General features: G+C 37.5%; 1 protein-coding gene and 1 long non-coding RNA gene across 12 annotated transcripts in view; one reads left to right on the forward strand and one right to left on the reverse strand.

Annotated features, from left to right (window-relative positions):
• The first annotated feature begins 3,794 nt into the window (after positions 1-3,794).
• LOC144043421 (uncharacterized) lies at positions 3,795-9,876 on the forward strand. The gene is made up of 3 exons (XR_013291105.1): positions 3,795-5,533; positions 5,733-5,776; positions 5,866-9,876. It is a non-coding gene; the product is annotated as an uncharacterized LOC144043421 (long non-coding RNA).
• Positions 9,877-10,139: 263 nt separating this feature from the next.
• The window catches only part of bach2a (BACH transcriptional regulator 2a), a 91,023-nt gene continuing 81,163 nt past the window's right edge, over positions 10,140-19,999 (reverse strand). For 10 of the 11 annotated variants that reach the window (XM_077556860.1, XM_077556499.1, XM_077556181.1 and 7 more), the window contains one exon: positions 10,140-10,818. In XM_077556860.1, coding sequence (XP_077412986.1) covers positions 10,390-10,818 — 429 coding nt within the window. In that variant the 3' untranslated portion in view covers positions 10,140-10,389. The remainder of the gene's footprint in view (positions 10,819-19,999) is intronic. The other variant, XM_077556946.1, reaches the window with a different exon arrangement.

The raw sequence follows: 19,999 nt of genomic DNA on the forward strand, positions 1-19,999 counted from the left end.
CAACATTTAGCTAACTTACTGGTAAGAAAACAATATAATCTTCTATTTAACTAAACAATAGGGGTCTTAACAGTACCTTTACAAAAGAAAAATAACACGCAATACAGTAAAATTGTAAACATGCTCACTCGCCTTTAGGAAAATATTACAACTGACACGTAAGTACACGTGTGACTAGTAAATAAAGATGTGTAATTCCATGAAATTGTCAACTAGAACAACTCTGAGAAAGGGAACCCCCACATCTATGTCATTTCACCCAAACCCCAAATAAATAAAGTTCACATTGAGGAAGTTAATTATACAGTATGACATGAAATTGATCAGTATCTACTCTGAGAGAGAGAAAAAAATCCACAATTTCAAAAAGTAAATCCATTATCTTTAATGGTAACTTAAGCAGAATGCTTTTGTATAGTCAGTATCTACAACTGCTTCAATTATTAAACCTTAAAGCATTGAATCTGGACTAAACCTGCTACTGTGCATAGCTGTCCGAGCAGCAGCAAAGTGTTGACTAGACTTCAGCAACACTCACCCTTGCCACGTGCCTCTCCATTGACTTTTCAACAGCAGATGAATTTGGCAATATCCTAATTCAATAATGCACCATTGTGTTTGTTTTTAGCTCTGAACTTCACAACAGACACTATTTGGGATCAAGATTCCTCCACTGACATCTAACGTATGATGCGTGACAACAGAAGCATCTGTCATCAAGATTATGTTCAACTATTTCGGTATGGCTGTTTGTGAAAAATATGCAAGTTGGATTGGTACAAACATTAAATTATTAACAGAGAGATGACAATAAATTCAGATTCAAAATAACTAGGACTTAGATTAAGCAGATGATCAGGTTGTCTTTTTTCTCATTTGTAACACATGCTATGTCTTATCAGAACTACTGTCCATCTCCCAAGTATGCAATCGTATTTCTCAATAGGAAAAGGTTTTCTCAATGTTTCTTAAACCCAAATGATTGATAGACTGGTGACATTTTTGTTTAAGTGTATTTGTTGAATTGGTTTCTACACAATCATGGAATTGCCAATGTCGAGTAAACTTTATTGTTATTGACTGGCAAACACATTCAAACGTATTTGCAAGTACGTTCAAACATACTTATAGGTTAAATGCTAAAAACATAATCATGATGCCACACGGTATTAAATTGCAAATTTTTTTAGTATTTGGCCTTCATGATCAACAACATGTTTGAAAATTAAGTAAGCAAACGTATTCGTAATTTTGAAGGTTTATTCTTATGTCTGCAGTGTTTGCCAAATAGTCCCATTGACTTGCACTTGCGCAAACCACGTACCACCCCTGCGGACATAATAAGTTTTTCCTGGATTGGAAATGACACAGGTAAGCCAAAAGATAATAGGATGTTGTACAAGAGGCATCCTGGAAAATATGGAAAATATATTTTTCAACTCTTATCTGCATTTGAACAAAAAGTGGCACGTCCAAAATTATTCACATCCTTTGCAAACTGTCGAAGTCTATGGGAAAAGCCAAAGTCTTTAAACTATTTCAAATAGTCCTAACTGTTGTAAAGCATCCTAATTATCCTGATTGATTAGGAAAAGCTGTTTAAGTCAACTGAAACTCAACAGGTGAAAAATAGCAGCTCTCTGCAGCAGGTTTGACTATGGACAGTCATGGTCCAGGTCAGAGGGGCACACTGTGGGTCTACATTTGCGTACTGTGGCTGCTCACAAGTGTGGAAAGAGCAATAGGCCATGTCCAAATGTTTTCAAGTTCCAGAACTTTGAGTGGCTACTGTGCAAAGTATTTATTTAAAAATCTGCCAGACATTCTGCACTGCAGAAAATTTCAAAGAACATGCCCGTTAAGCCAAAAGTGACACCTGTGTTGGCCAGGAGCTAGTGAGAGAGTTGAAAAAAATTCAAGCATTGCCACCAAGGCCATATTGGTGAATGTGGCCTCTGCTAATGGCAATGTCTCAAGGCAGACCATCCAACAGACACTGCACACTGGTGGGTTCCACGGTCACGGACCAGAGAAGACACGACCTCTCCAGAAAAAGCACTCACTTGTCCTTTGCAATTGGTCATTTGGACAAAGTTGAAGATTTCTGATCTTAGATTTTATGATCAGATGAAACAAATTAATTTTTTGGGCCACAATGATGTACCCTTTATTTGGCAATAAAAATGGTAAGCCTTCAACCCGAAGAACAACATCCTCATTGTCAAAAATGGTGGTGGGAACCTAATACTTTGTGGGTGTTTTTCAGCCCCTGGACCAGGGTACCTAATCACAGTAAACTGCACCATGAAAATAAAGAAAGATACTTTTACAAAACAACATTGGGCAGTCTGTGGTGAAATTTTCTCTTGGGCACCAGTTGACAGTTCAGCAAGACAAAATCTCAAAACACACAGCCAAAGTGGTTGAAAAATGGTTCACGGACAAAAGTATGAACGTTTTGCAGGGGCCCAGACAGTCCAGACTTGAATTCAGTTGAGAATTTGTGGAGGGAACTAAAGATCAGAGTGATGACAAAAAAAACAAAAAAAACCCTCCAACTTGAAACAGATGGAGCTCATCGCTAAAGATATCAGCCGAGATGCAAAAAGCTGATCAAGAACTATAGGATGTGTTTTAATTGCTCTAATATCCAATAAAGGCTTTTCTATTGATTTTTGAGAAGGATATGAATAATTTTGGATGTGTCACTTTTTATTAAAATGTACATAAAAGCTGAGAAATACTTTTTTCCACAGTGATGCCTCTTGTACAACATCCTATTATCTTCTGGGAGACACCCGTGTCACTTCCAATCCAGGGAAAAATTGCTGGTTGAATACAAGTAACTTTAAATCAAAATTTGCCGATATGGAAAAAATGCTATGGTTTTAAAGTGTGCGGCATTCTGATGTGATAAAACAGCTTGGGCTTCCCCCAACTCCCAATATACACTCCATGGGTCTGATTTCCTAAATGTTTACACAAGCAAAAATGCTAACTCAATGGCTTGCTATTGATTCTGTGACTCAATTGAGGTGTGGTTTACACTAAGAACAAAACCCTCTTAAAGATTGTACAGCTATGACTTGACTTAATAATAAAAAATGAAAAAAAGAAAGAATTGAACCAAATGCTTTCAGCACTTTGGCTCAAATAGTTGACTTTGTTGATTACCTTAATTAAGAAGTAAATCCTATCTCACAAAAGAAACAAAAAAATAATACATGTAGCTCTTTTTTTTCCAATTAAAACTGAAGTGACCCCATATGGAGGACCAAAACTGCCAAAATTAAAAATAAATAAATGACTAAGTAAATAAATAAACGAATGAATAAAAGTGAAAATAAAAACGAATATAAAAAAATACAATTGAAAAATTAAATACAAAAAATAAATAGAAATGGAAATAAAAACAACAAAAAATATATATCCCTAAATAAATGAATACAAGTAAAAATAGCCCAAGACACGCTTAGGACCACCCCCTCATTTGAATAACATAGACAGAGCGTCTGCAACATGAAATAAATAAATGGGAGAGCAGAGTGTTTTTATTTATTGATTGATATTTAATTCTATGTATATATATATTTTTATTTTTTGAATCTAATTTGTTATTTTTGTATTTATTTTTACTTTTATTTGTTTTTTAGGGATCTCTCTCTCTCTTTCTCTTTATGTATATATATATATATATATATATATATATATATATATATATATATATATATATATATATATATATATATATATATATATATACACAGTAGTTCATGCTCAGCCATCAACGGGTCTCAAGATGTATTAAAATGTCTTAATAAGCAAAATCAAGACATCTCAAGACATTTTGGAACATCAAGATGTCTTAATACAAATATTTGAAGACACCATTCCTTGACAGAGCAGCACATGGGATGCCCCCCAAACAGATTTTTGTGTCTTGAAGACAATGATATCTTAAGACATCTTAAGTCATATTTCCATGCAGATCTTAAGATGTCTTGAGACATGGTATCATGACAGAAGCAGCACATGGGATGACTCCCAAACAGATTTTTGTGTCTTGAAGACGTTTAATGTCTTCAAGATGTTTTAAGACATATTTCCTTTGTCTTAAGACATGCACATCTTACAATGGCTTGAAACATGCAGGTATCACGAGAGAGCAGCACCACTCCTTGACAGAGCAGCACATGGGATGCCCCCCAAACAATTTTTTGTGTCTTGAAGACAATGAATATCTTAAGACATCTTAAGTCATATTTCCATGCAGATCTTAAATGTCTTGAGACATGGTATCATGACAGAAGCAGCACATGGGATGTCCCCAAAGAGATGTTTGTGTCTTGAAGACATAATATCTTATCTTATATCAGAATATCTTAAAACAGCTTAAGACATATTTCATTTGACTTATGACATGCACGTCTTATGGTGTCTTGAGACATGATATGGATGTCTCAAAGAAATGGTCAAGCTATTTTTGTTTCAATGGCAGTATTATTATGATAATGATCTATTGATATTTTGCTGTAAAACCTTATATAATGTTATTGGAGTGTCAAATAAAAATTAAATGATTCCCCCCACCCCCCAATATTTAACTTACACTATTTATAATTTAGAGCCCTGTGTAATGGAATTATTATGGTACGAACTAAGAATAATTAACTAAACAAGTTCTGAACAAACAAGCAATGTTGATTTACATGGAACAGGATTATTTTTTCGGCAACAAATATTCTCAAAATAAGATGAAGATAACTGGAAGTGAAATATTTTTTTTTTAGTTTAGCTTAGTGATTAAATGATTGAACTAAATTAATATCACACAAAGAATAATCCATTTTAAATACAATAACGATACATTAATAATGATTACAATTGTCATAATGTATTAAATAAAATGTCATTCAATTTAAAATATAGATTTCAATAAATTAATCTATATATTACCATAGAGATTTGAGAACAAAACAAAACACATTTAAAATTACATTTTAAATTAAATTTTGACACACACACACAAACCCGCGCGCGAGGGGAGGATGCGGGGGGTTGTGCTTCCACAGTTGGACGTCGGACGACATCTGATGATCATCAGACGCGTCAAGGAGGCAGCGTTTTTTTGTTTGACAATCCAGACGGCAACTATACGGCGAATGGAAAGGTGAGTAAAAAGATTATTTCTTCGTACTGTGTATCTGTTTCAAATACGCCGGGATAACAAAGTGCAAGGTACAGCTGCCATCACTGTTGTGGCAGTGTCGTATGTTGAAAAAAGTTTGTCAAAGCACCACCGTGGGTATTAGCTAACTAGGTACAGTAGGCTAGTTCAGTGTAAAAGTGAGTATTTCTATTGCTTTACCGTGGGCTACAAACAAACAAGTTTCAATTCTTGGGGTTACGTACGTGGTTTTCGAGCGGAGGCAGCAGCAAGGGAATCAAAAAGTTTGTTTCTTATGTTACAGTGAAGTGTGGAGAGTGTGAGTAACTATCTGAGAAAAGCCAGTTGTCAGAACTGATGTTGACGGTATGTGATTGTTGTTTATTTTATGTAATATATGTATTATTTAATTTGTACTGTATTTTGCTATTTTGTGTAATATTGTATATTTTTGCAGTTGATAATGTATATAATTTTTTCTGAGAAACTCGAATGACTCGTAACTTGAGCCAGTAGGCTGAACTGATGTGATTAATTCTTTTTTTGTGTGTGTTGTGATATACAGGTTATTTTAAAGTTACGGTGAAGTATGAAAATGCAGTACTAGTAGTAAGTATTTCACAAAACAAAAGCCAGTATTCTGAACTGTTGTTGACAAAGTGATTCATTATTTCTTGTGTTATGCTGCTCTCATACAGATATTTTATAGGTTGAAGTTAGAGTGAAGATTAAAGAATCAGTATAAGAGTAAGTATTTGTTTATATATATTTTATAAAAGCCAATACACGTAACTGTTGTTTTCTGTCGTGTGTGAGTGATTGTTTCTTATGTTACAGTGAAGTGTGGAGTGTGAGCATTCAGATAAAAAACAATCGTCTCAACTGATGTTGACAGCACGTTGTTTCTTATATACAATATATGTGTATTATTTTGTACTGTGTATTTTAAGCTATTTTGTGTAATATTTTATATTTTTGCAGTTGATAATATTGTATATTAGTTGCGCATGTGTTCTCTAACGTTTTTTGTCTAAAATATTTATTTTTGACTAATTTGTATTTTCTGCACATTTCTTGTCTTATTTATTGGTTGCATTTTTATATTTACAAATATCTAATATTTGTATTTTTCTCACTTTCTTTTGATAAAACTTTTTTGCATTATAGCTAATATTTTTGACAAAACACACAAAGCAGTTTTGCTTTGACTCCCGTTAGATATATTATTTTTATTATTATTGTTATTATCGTTGTCGTTGTTATTGTTATTATTGTGTATGTGTATCAAAGTTTTTAGTGTTGGATCCAGTTTCACCTTGCTTTCAATGTGTCCAGTTACAAGGTAGTGAAAAAAAACTTGTTGGATTCTCTGTGTTCATACCCTGTCAAACGTTTTTTTGACATTAGTCATTATTGTGAGGATAATTTTTTTTTATGGTATCACTATTCACTGTTCCTCTTAGTTAAATTTAACATTTTATTACTTTTGTCAATTAAGCCCATGTCTCACTCAGCAACTCAGGCTTGCGAGGGTGCACGCACGTAGCGAGAGTTTGTTTTTGTCAGGTTTCATTTAAGACTGCAAAACGTTGCAAAGACGTTCGGCAGATCTTCCAAAACAATTTTTATACTCAGTTTTTCTTGTCGCCATCAAATTTTGAACATGTTAAAAAAAATTATTTGCGACTATAAAAATGGTTTGCAAGCATAAAAATGGGTGATAAGGTTCTGGCAAACACTCTTGGCAATATTTTGCAGTCTTGAAAGAGACCCGACAAAATGCCATCACTCGCAATACACGCAGCCTCGCAAGCCTTCGCTGCTCAGTGAGACACGGTCTTAACTGACAACAGTACCGGTAATGAAATGTTAAATATAAAGAGGAACAGTAAAATAGTGATACCGTAAAAGACATCTTCAGACGTTTGAAGACATCTTTAGACGTTTGAAGATATCTTCAGATGTTTGAAGACATCTTCAGATGTGTGAAGGCATCTTCAGACGTGTGAAGATATCTTGACACATCTCAAGACAGTCATATTTCCAAGACATCTTAGGGCATCTTAAGGCATCTTAAGACTCAAGTCTATAGACATGTCTTATAGACATCTTGATTTATCAAGACGTCTCAATACATGTCTATAGACACATCTTATAGACACATCTTATAGACATGTCTTATAGACATCTTGATTTATCAAGACGTCTCAATACATGTCTATAGACACATCTTATGGACATGTCTTGACTTTAGAAGACAACTCAAGAAAAAATATATATCTCTTAAGACATAAGTTAAAATGTCTTGAGACACATTGAAGGCTGAGTATGTTATTTTTATTTAATAATAATAATAATGCATCAGATTTATATAGTGCTTTTCTAGACACTAAAAGACGCTTTACAATGGAATGGATACATTATTTTTGCACTCACACATTCACACTGTGGTGGCGGTAAGCTACTTATGTAGCCACAGATGCCCTGGGGCAGGCTGACGGAAGCGTGGTTGCCAGTGTGCGCCTACGGCCCCTCCGACCACCACCAAACATTCGCATCTTCTATACACCAGTGTAAGTAGCACTAGAGGCACTGTATGTGAAGTGCCTTGCCCAAGGACACAACGACACATGACTTGGGTAGAGCAGGGATCAAATAGCTGACCTTCTGATTACTGAACGACCGCCTCTACACCCTGAGCTACGTCTGCCACAAATCTGATAAATTATTATTATTATTATTATTATTTATATTTATATTTAATTTTTGAATTGTATTTTTTATATTATATTTTTCATATGTTTTTCTTTTATTCATTTATGTATTTATTTTGTCATTTATTTATTTTTAATGTTGGCAGTTTTGGTCCTCCATATCACCCCCCAACTCAATTGAGTTGTGGTTCACACTCAGAAAAAAAAAAAAAAGTAGATATAACCACTTCTTTTAAAAAATAAATTAAAAGTGATACTTGAGCTCGGGGACATTTGCCCCATACACAACCACCACATCCAAAGTCCATCCAAAATGTAAAAAATGAAAAAAAGAAGAAGAAGGGGGGAAAAGTGGACTAAGGCTGCGTTCACACTGCAGCTCAATTCAGATTTTTTCATAAGTATTTGATTTTTTCATGCAGTGTGAACGGTACAATTCCGATTTTTCACACCCGACCTGGGCCTCTTTTGTATGTGGATATAAATCGGATATGTATGTGATGCGTCTGCACTGCGAACACTCATCCGCACGCATCCGATTCATACATCATCAAAAGCCTGATATGCGCTCTGCGCGGGCGGGAGAGAGTGCTTGGAAGGGAGACTAATGACACGTCTGTGAATATATACAAAGCTGTTTTGAGTAACAGTGTTAAATTTTTCTTTGTCTTTAATTTAATCACACTTGAAACATGAAGCATAAAGTTGACATGTATGGCAATAGTATATATCAATAGAAATTTAGGACTGTTCATCACGAAATGGCAATGACGCAATGTCATCTTCGGTAAACTTCTCAATGAAATGATGAGGTCGAGGAGAGTCCCCTAATTTATCCCAAATATTTATATTATTTCTTCCAACCTCGCTACTCTGAAGAAATTAGATGAAAAAAAATAAGTCTGACGGATTTCTGTTGCTGTTTGTAAACAGCACATTCAAAACTGACGCACGAGGAAGCCGAAGATAGCAGCCAACCAAGAACGAGCGTGAAAACAGTCCACCAACTAGTTTGCACAGGTTAATTTGCATAATGTATGCGGACAAGACACAGGAATCAAACTCCTAACACATCCGCGAAACAAGTCCACAAGTCTACCAATCTGTAGCGTGCGTTGGCACAGCTAAATTTGCATATGACGCTGACAAAAGTCATTTGCCTCTGTAAAACTGGCGGTAAAACGTTGCGAGTCGGTTTAGTTCAGTGAGCACTGCAATGTGACGTTGTATTGGGTGTACCGACTCTCTACGTGTGCTCTTTGCGCATGCGAGTCGCATTACGGGCGCGTTGCGTTCACATTAGATGTCGCATTTGTTTTTGTAATGTGAACAGTACATAAAAAGATCGGATTTAACAAAAAATTTGAATTGGGCATCACGCCCTGCAGTGTGAACGTAGCCTAAGTAGGATTTCCTTACCATCTCGGCTTGGTTAACGAGTGGACACAGTGGCTGTGCACAGCTTCCAGTGGTCTTTTGGCAAGATTGTCCTTATAATGACTGTATTTCTTGAAAAATAGGAGCAGCAAAAAAGAGCCCTATTCCCACCACAGCATGGCCAGTCCCGCTAATTTTGGTATGGTACACAATGTTTGATGTTGTCAAATTAATAAACTATTACATCCCTATCAATTTGAGTACCCATTTGAAAGGGTACCACCCCACACATAAGAGTGCCTTTTCTCAAACGATTCCTTTTCTTTTAACACACTGCAACTGTGAATATTAAACCAAAATGCTTTGCACCCTCCTCGGTTTACAATTGTTTGGCTTGGCCATAAATTCAGTTGAGCATCCTGAGCCCAACAGCGATGCAGATGGTCACTAAATAAGAAAAGGTAATTGAAGTTTCAATGTGTCTGCGAGACTTAGCCAGAGGTAGCAAATCCAGGTCCAGAAAGTAAAAACCCTGCCACAGTTTGGCTTTAGCCCCAGGAGCTACCTAGCTAGCTAACATCAGGGGCTAAAGCCCCAGGTGGCAAATCCAGGTCCAGAGAGTAAAAAACCTCCCACAGTTTGGCTTTAGCCCTTGATGTTAGCTAGCTAGCTAGCTCCTAGCTAGGGTTAGTTACCTAGCCAGCTCCTGGGGCTAAAGACAAACTGTGGCAGGGTTTTTAATTTCTAGACCTGGATTTGCCACCTCTGGTGATTTCTGAGTTGCTCAGTGATTTCTGCAAAGAAGTTGCCAGATTTGCGGTTTGACGGCAGCTAAAAGGTAAAATGCATGTCAAACATGTTAAAAAGGACTTGGGTGAACATTCTGAGAAATTCCTGAGTTTAATCTCCCGTAGGGGGGAGGGAAGCTGACAGGAAGAAACAGTTAAGATGAGACAGACAGAGATAGAAAGCTGCCAGCATTTTGTGGACCAATTCGGAACAAACCTGTGGAACAGTATTGCTGAGTGGACAATTTTGCTGTCCATTCCAAAACATCTTAAAATATTACAGTTTCATATTTTTAAGGAAATGTATGAATGCGTCACAAAGAGAACCATCTACCACTGAACTTTAAGTGCCGTCATGTCTCTTCTGTTCTTCAGTTGTGCATTTCTTAATCATTTCCTGACAGAAATCCACAGTTACTGTGGGACTGAACATTTCCTCTCTGGATTCAAACACCAGTGAGCCTTTTGGGTTCCTCTGACCAGAGGACTCCATCCCCGGCTGCCCATCCTTAAGCTCCCCTGCATTAGGACCGACCTCTGACACACTTGCAACTTGGTTTCCTTGAGGTGGCTTTGGGTGGTATGAGGCCTCATCGGCAGCTGGAGACGGTTGGTTGGATGTGAGGTCGATACTGGTGGGGACAGGAGGTGAATGGCTGTCCTGCACATCTCTGCAGACTTGCTGGGAGAGGAAGGACAGGTTCTGCCACAGCTCAGACATGCACACCTTCAGTTGATTGCGCTCACTCAGCAGTTTTTCTTTCTCACACACCTGTGAAGGTTCAACACAGTGAATGTGAGTTGGACCTTGTCTGGGACCTAAAGACTCAAAATGTGCAGTACGAAATAAATGCCAATAACTAGTTTATGAACAGTAATCAAGGAAAATGCTTTTGTAATGCCCTTTAATGCAAAATTTAAATTAATCAGATTAGTCGATTAATCAATTGAATTAATACAAAAGAGGATTAGGGCCAATTAAAACAGAAAAAAAAGGTTGACAGGATTCTCACTTTATTCTGACTTTAATCTCAGAATTTTGACTTTATTCTCTAAAGTCAGAATTCTGATTTAAAAAGTGAGAATTCTCGTCAGAATTCCCACTTTTAAGTAAGAATTCCTTTATTAGTGCTACTACAGGGAGTTCTCAGGTTACGGCGGAGTTCTGTTCCTATGCCAATGTAAGCCAAATTTCAATTTAATTTGGATTTCCCCTTTAAAGTCGATATTTACATCAAAATTCTTTTTGACGGCGGAGCGCAGAAAATATAAGCTTAAACATTAATGTGACGCTCCTGATGGCGAGCCGACCAGCTGATGAACATTCATTGCTGGAGGTAACAACAACACAGCTATAAATAACTTTAAAATAGTGTGATTACTGTGGGAAATTAACGAAAAAGAAGGTGCTACGGACGAGGCACGGGCGCCATAAAGTCAAAACGACGTAGGTCACGTGCGATTTAGCTCGAGGACTCCCTGTATTATTGTGACAATTCTCACTTAAGTCAGAATTCTGTGATTTAAGACAAAATTTTGAGAATAAAATCTGAATTCTGACTTTAAAGTCAGACTTCTCACTTTAATCTCAGAATTCTGACTTTAAAGTGAGAATTCTCATTTTATTCTCTAAAGTAAGAATTCTGACTTAAAGATTGAGAATTCTCACTTCATTCTTAGAATTCCCATTTTAAAGTGAAAATTCCTTTATTATTGCTACTATTATTCTTACTTTAAAGTCCGAATTCTGAGATTAAAGTCCGAATTCTGAGATTAAAGTCCGAATTCTGAGATTAAAGTCAGAATTTTGAGAATAAAGTCAGAAGTCGGAATTCTCACACAAAGTGAGAATCCAGAGAATTAAGTGAGAATCCTGCCAACCTTTTTTCTCTCTCTCTCCACTGGCCCTAATCCTCTTCCATAAATTAAAAATATTCAATAGTGATAGCACTAATTAAAATGTAGTTATATTTTATTATAGTTCAATTTTATGGTTAAACTGCAGAACAGAATGTTAGTCTATTGTTAAGAAATGTTCACAAGTCATTTTTATTCCTTGTCAGGATCTTGTTCTCATTAAATCTCCTATTCCGATTTTGTGTGATTATGGGTGTTGCGCCATGATACTCTGGTCCACCTGGGGGCATAACATTAGTCACGTTTTATGTTGTAACAAGTATTGCCCGTCACCCTCATTTTTTTTCCTTTTGCCTTTTTAAACAATCCCCCTGGGAAATGTGTGCGCATGTGTAACGAATATTGCCCGTCACCCTCAATTTTTCTATTTTATTTACCTTTTTAAACATTTCCCCCTGGGTAATGTGTGTGCGTGTCTTAACTCTGTTTTCAGTTTAAAAGGACTCTTTAAATTTCCCTCCAGCAGGGACTGGATTTCGTTTTGTAATTCCCAGGAAACACATACCACAGCTCCGCCAGACCATCTTTTATGGTCTGGTCTATCCACAGGAATTAGCCATGTGTTTTTTTGGAAACAATGCCCCTTAGAAGTTATATGGTACAACAGTGCCCTCCAGCCGTCACTATCGGTTATCCTCCAGAATCCTGCCGCTCCTAATTAATCTGAAATCTACATAATTCGGGACGTACACGGACTCTATGTACTGGACTGTAATGTTTGAAATGTGTTAAGAATGAGAAATTAAGCATCTGGCTTGTCAATTCTGATAAAATTTTTTTATCAAATACTATCCCAAGAGCTTGGTCTCAGTCGACCAAGTCTGCTTCATGCGCACGAAAGAGGTGGGACCAAACTGCTGGCCCCCTGGGACAAAAGCCAGCGCGCGAAGGAACTTCTCTCTCTTCCCCTCCTGCTCTCTTCCCCGCCTGCTCTTCACCTCACGTCTGGCCCCATGAACTCTTCCTGATCATCACTAGAAACGTGGTCACTGAGAGTGACCCTGCGGCTTCTTTCTTTGAGCCCCGGACTTGAGCCACAACGCGCGTCCCAGCATGCATCAAAGCAAGGACTCGCAACCACCCTGCGCAACCACCCTGCGCATCCCCAAGGCGCGCGTGTCTGTTCCAGCCGTAAACCCGAGGCGCCCCGGAGCACTCTCACCAACTCACTGTGGCCTCTCAACCGTGCAAGCACATCACCACCAACTGGGACGTGCGCCAGCCAAGGACCTGCCACGGCCTCGCACCTCGCCACCAACCGGAGACCTGGTGCAGCATTCCAGCATTCAACCGAGGATCGATGCTTGTCGAGTTTCTCTCTATCTCCCGTGCGACTGAACCTCTCCCGTGCGACTGAACCAGTCCGTAACTTGCGCCTTCATTGCAATCTGATCATATACTACTGGTGCAACGCTTTTATTCAGACATAAAAGGATTGATAGGTCAAAACGCTTCCATCTTTATCCCCCTTTTTCATTACCTTTTTATCTTAGTTATTAGGTTGCATGTTTTATTTTTATCTTTGATTCACATTTTTATTCTGTTTCAATAGGTTAGGCTGTGACTGATTTATGCGTGTGTTTACAAAATAAATATGTTGTCTGGAAATTCAATTTCTGCCGAATCATTTGTGTTTACTGAGTGGATTAGTAATTCTCTTATGAAAGCAAAGAATTCCATGATTAACTAAAGTAGCAACTTCAGATTATGAATACTTGATAATAGGATTTGTTATTTGTTATTTGTTTGCTCCTACAAACAAGCAAAGTCAACGTGGTTCCCCAGAGGTTGCTGAGGAAATTACAACTCCCCTCAGTATTGTCTAAATTTCTCATAAGCCATTACGGCAACCCAAATAATCGCTACACATGCCTTGATGGATTAACCCTGTGTTTCCTCAAACCAACCAGAGACAATTTAAGAAGGAAAACCTCTTTGAACTTTCCTCCAGCAAGGGACTGAATTTCATTTTTACAACCCACAGGCAATACATTCTTAGACACTTGCAGAGATCTAAAAGCCTGTTTAGCAAGCAGACTGCTTATCAGTCCCCAGACCACTTTTATGGTCTGGTCTATCTACAGGAATCAGCTATGTGTTTTTTTTTCTGCAGTGAAGTCTGCTTCTTGCGCATGGAAGAGGCGGGCACTGCTTGACCACCTGCCCTGCAAGCTCTCTTTGCCCACTCTCTCTTGCCCACGCGCTCTTGCCCACACGCTCTAGCCCACACGCTCTAGCCTCTCTCTTGCCCCATGAACTTCTCCTGACCATCACAGAGACGTGGTCGCTGAACACGCTGAGAGCGACCACATGGCTTCTTTTTTCGAGCCCCGGACTTGCAACCACACCATGTGCCCCAAAGCGTGCGTCACACAAGGACTGCTTGCCGAGAGCCGATCCACCTACCGTTCGCTCTCTGAATCACGCAGCGTCCTGCCGATCCGGTTCAACAACGGCTGTTACGCACCACTGTGCGCCAGCTATATTTTATTTGCATTTTAATTCAGTTTCATCAATAGGTCAGGCTGTGACTGTGACTGACATGTGTGTTTACTAAACAAAGCTTTTGTCTAGAAATTTAATTTCCGCCGAATCATTTGTGTTTTCTGAGTGGATTAGTATTTCTCTTACTAAAGCAAAGAACTCCATAATTAACTATAATAGCAACTTCAGATTATGAATACTTGATAATAGAATTTTCATCGTTTATTTTGCTCCTAAAACAAGCAAAGTCAACATGGTGCCCTCAGAGGTTGCTGAGAAAATGACACCTCCCATCAGTACCGTCAAAATTAATCGTTCGCCAGTACGGCAACCCAAATAATCTCTACATATTGGTGTGGCCCGTATGAGGCTTTATTAAGAAGAGTGTCCACTCTCCACTCAGAGAAACGCTTTGATTCAGGTTGAACGACTTCATGCAGCGTGTAGATTCACTTGTATAGTACTGACGCTGAGAGAAGCGCGTGTAGACACTATTTTGAATGAGTAGATTCACCTCTTCATTGTTGCCAAGCGTCGGCCGAGCCGGCATCTTGTATGTGTCGTAAGGGTGTGGCTAACTGCCATCTTGGACAGGAATAAAAACGTGAGGCTGAGCCGCCATCTTGGGCAGGTGAAGAACATAGTGAATTGCTATTGTGAATGAGAAGTGGGAATTAAGTAAGTAAGTCGGTTACTGTTTGTGAGAATACTGACTTGTGTTTTGAAGACGCTCATGAGAGAACTCGAGTTTTGCAACTTGTAAATTTCAGATGGCTGAATTTGGAGTTGTATCTTTGTTTCCTGGGAATTTGTAGTGAATTTGCTGTGCACCGCGACGTGACGACGTTCTGCTTATGTACCTTGGAGTAGCTACCCGAGGCTAACATAACGGCTTTAGAGTATTCTCCCTGCCAGGTAACCCTGTGCTGGGACGCCAGACGTGTACCGTGCATGTCCGCTCACAAGGTGGCGCCATTGTCCTTGTGAATTTGAGCTGTCTGTGGTTCAAGAGGCCTAGCCGTCAGGCCGTAAAATCTGCCCGGTAGCTGCCCAGTTATTGAACCTGCCTCAAGGCTGACCGCCTCTTGTAGGTCCAAAGCTATTCAACAAGTGTCTCATGGCAACACCGGCCGCGCCAGAGAACCTCTAGTGTTCCGCTTGCTAACCGAAGAGCTGACCGGCGCCGTTAGTCTGCTAACTCAGTTGCCGTAGCCGCCGTTAGCCTGCTAAGATGACCGCTGCTGCAAGCATTAGCTTGCTCCGCTGGTAAGGATTATTTTAGACGGTTGCTAGCTACATGTGCTAACTCACTAACTCTATTGAATTACGTGACGAATCATATGCTAAGCATACACTGCCTTTGATTTTAATCCCGTGTCCAGCCCCACTCTCCCCTGAGTGGCTTTTAGCTACCGTGGGACTCGCAAGATAATAATCTACGCTGATTAAACGCATTTGTGGGCTAATTGACTGCTTGTGTTTAATTACTATATATATATATTTTTTTTCCCAGGAGAGCTCAGTATTGTTCATTCGATTTGACATCATCATTGCTCTCCTTTTTTTAAAAAAACAAATAAATTTAAAAAAATGTAATAAATGTATTATTTTTTTTTAAATATATATATATATAAATACATATACACACATATATATATATATATATTTATATATATTTTTTTGTATGTGGGTGAGCATGTGTATGTGCGTGTGTGTGCGTGCATGCGTGCGAGTGTGTGTGTATTCATCAGTTCACCTAAAGCCCATTAAAAAAAATCCCATACTAATAATATAATATAATAATAAATTGCCAAATGCAGAAACATCAATGTAAGTTATCACGATGTAGTGGCTCTCGCTAACAGACAGAATTAAGTAACCAGAATTAGGTTAAACAATTCTATATACGTAGACCATGTTTCTATAAATTTTGATATTTGGTTTTTATTTGAGGCAGATATTTTTTCCATTAAAATGTGATTTATGAGGAGGTTAGACCATTGGTCGATATTCAGAGTTTGTTTATTTTTCCAGTTAACAAGAATTGTTTTTTTAGCGATAGTAAGGGCTACAAGTGTAGATTGAAATTGTTTATGTGGTAAGTCAGTTGTTGTTAGGTCACCTAGCAAACACAAGTTTGGAGATAAAGGCATCCTACAGTCCAAAATAGCGGAAAGTTTTTCTAAGACTTTAGTCCAGAAATACATAACCGGAGTACATAACCATAAAGCATGAACATAAGTGTCTGTAGTGTTTTGTAAGCATTGGAGACAAATGTCGGAGTCTGAGAGTCCCATTTTCTTAATCATATATTGAGTAATGTATGTTCTGTGAATAATTTTATATTGGATAAGTTGTAAATTTGTGTGTTTTGTCATTTTAAATGCGTTTTCACAAACTTGAATCCAAAAGTCAGGTTCCGGTGCTATAGACAAGTCTGTCTCCCATTTCGAGATGGGTAAAGACATTTTATCAGTATATGAAAGTAACTTATATATTTTTGAAAGTTTTTTTGTTGTTGTCGGAGAAAGCTTGTTAATATCTTTAGCTAAAACAGGCGGTTGGAGCGTACCCCGAAGTGTTGGAATTTTTTTCTTTATCATATTTTTAACTTGTAGATAATGTAAAAAATTTCCGTTTTTTATATTGTATTTTTGGAGCAAGGATGTATATGATATAAACATATTATCTGAGAAGAGATGGTGGAGATGTTTAATTCCTTTCTGCTCCCACACAGCTAAATGAAACGGTTGGTTGTTAAGTAGAAAGTCGGGGTTATGCCATAGGGGAGAGAGTCCACAGGGCTCCACTTGGGCTTTTGTCAATTCTAGTGCCTTCCACCAGGCAGTCACGGTGGCGGAAATCATTGGGTTTTTAAAACAATTATGACGCTTAATCGATGTTGTAATAAAGAGTAAATCTCGAAGTCTGATGTTATTACAATCCTTCTGTTCTAGTTCCAACCAACAGTTAGTGTCTCTGTTGGGTTGTGCCCATAGAACGATATATTGTAGCTGGTTAGCTATATAGTAGTACATAAAATTTGGTGCCTCTAGACCACCTTTGGATTTACTTTTCTGAAGAGTAGATAGACTAATCTTTGCTTTTTTTTTATTCCAGTAAAATTTTGTTACGGCTGAGTCCAACAACTGGAACCATTTAGCCGTAGGTTTAAATGGAATCATTGAGAAAAAATAGTTTATTTTGGGTAAAACTTTCATTTTAATGGTGGCTATTCGTCCTATTAGAGAAATAGGAAGATTATTCCAGCGCTCCAAGTCACTATAAATGTTATCCAGAAGTGGAGAAAAGTTTAAATGAATTAAATCAGTTAATTTAGGTGAGATTTTTATGCCTAAGTATTTTAAATTACCTATAGGAAATGAGTAGTGTGGGTCCTGGCTTGCAGGGTTCCATGAATTTTCTGTAATAGGTAGAAGTGTTGATTTTGTCCAGTTAATAGAATAATCTGATAACTGTGAGAATTTAGTTATTAAATTAAATACTTCCCCTAGCGAAGTAGCCGGCTTTTCTAAATAAAGTAAGATGTCATCGGCATATAGATTAATTTTATGTTCTGTTACCCCAGAGTGAATTCCTTGAATCCTTCTTTCCTGGCGTATGGCTAATGCAAGTGGCTCAATAAATATTGCAAATAATAAAGGGGATAGTGGGCATCCCTGTCTTGTGCCTCTCTGTAAAGTAAAGCTCTGAGATATAATCCCATTAGTAGTAACTGTAGCTTTTGGAGAATCATATAATACTGATACCCAGTGGATAAATGATTTCCCAAAGCCAAATTTATTTAAAACAGCAAAGAGGAAGGACCAGTTAACTTTGTCGAAAGCTTTTTCTACATCCAATGATATAATAACTGCCTTTTTATCATGCCGCTGTGACATGCTAATAAGGTTAAAGAGTCTCCTAATATTATTAGTAGAGTGCCGATCTTTAATAAAGCCTGTTTGGTCGCTATGAATAATTGTCGAAATTACTGTTTCTAGTCTAGATGTGAAAGCCTTAGTGATAATTTTAATATCAGTGTTAATTTGTGAAATCGGACGGTAACTTGATGGAAGGGTGGGGTCTTTTTCTGGCTTTAATAAAAGTTTAATTGCTGCTGTATTCATGTGTGGGCGTATGTAACCCTTAGTTTTAATTTCTGTTACTACTCTTAAGAATAGTGGAGCAAGCATTAACCAGAAGTGCTTAAAAAATATAGCCGGATAACCATCCGGGCCAGGTGCTTTGCCATTAGGCATACTATCTAGAGCACTGTACAACTCGTTTATAGTAAGTGGCGCATCTAACATGTCTTTATATTCAGTAGTTAACTGAGGTATATTTAAGCTACTGAGGAATGCCTCAATATGCTCAGGGTTAGGCTTGTTAGTTTCTAAGTATAGGTTACGATAATAGTTATAAAAAATGTAATTAATTTCTTCTGGTGATTGTGTGCATTCACCAGTTGTCCCTTTAATAGCCGTTATAAGAGACTTTTCCCGATTGCGTTGAAGTTGGTTTGCAAGAAATTTACCTGATTTGTTATTATATTCAAAGTTGTTATATCTCAATTGTTGTATTATAAATTCTGTCTTTTTAGTTAGCATATCGTCTAACTGTATTTTTGTATTTTGTAAGTCAGTCCATATTTGGTTATTTGGGTTTATTGCGTACTCATCCGTCAGTTGTTTAATTTTATCTTCCAAGTCTTTTTCTGATTTTTGATCCTGTTTCTTTTTATAAGATGAATATGATATAATTTTACCTCTAATTACTGCTTTCCCAGTTTCCCAGAGAAGAGATGGCGATAGGTCTGGAGAGTCATTTATTTCCAAAAAGTCTGCCCATTCTTTTCTTATAATTTTGTCAAACTCTGCGTCGTTTAGCAGTGAGATGTTAAACCGCCATGTCGGTGGTGGTTTAAAGGTATAATCAACTTGTAGGGAAATTAATTACTATATTAATTACCGATCGCGTTCTAGCCTCCTACAATGTATAGTGTAGCTACACGCTAACTATTTACATTATTAGGACCGTGGTTGAGGAAAAGCAACACAAGGTTTACACCTACAGTATGCTAGCTGATTTGTAAGAAGCATTAGCTTGCTTGCATAAACAACATACACTGTGGATTAAGCATATTAAAATAATTATTTGCACTGTTGTGAGTTACTTTCTTCTAGTTTTCTCCTACTACTGCTTGTCTAGCTCTAGTCTACCCTTCCTCTTTTAATATTTTGCTTTCTGGTTTGTTTATTTTGTCTGGCTTTCTGCCATTCTATTGTTTTCATTATTTTCATTCCACCCCTTCTGTTTACTTTTGTTTTATAGTTAATTAAGAAGGTTATGAGTTCCAAGTGACATATTAGGGACTTAGCTCTAATATTTTTGTACAGTTTTACAGTTTTAGCTTTAACCCATCCATAAGAGACATTTGCATAGAACTGTACTGACACGCCAATCATTTAATTTGACTAAGACTATTAATCCATTTTAGTTTTATTTACCCTTCTTGTTTTTGTTTATTTAATCAAATTTTGATTTAAACT

This window comes from Vanacampus margaritifer, chromosome 1, assembly GCF_051991255.1.
Source record: "Vanacampus margaritifer isolate UIUO_Vmar chromosome 1, RoL_Vmar_1.0, whole genome shotgun sequence".
Taxonomy (NCBI): Eukaryota; Metazoa; Chordata; class Actinopteri; order Syngnathiformes; family Syngnathidae; genus Vanacampus; species Vanacampus margaritifer.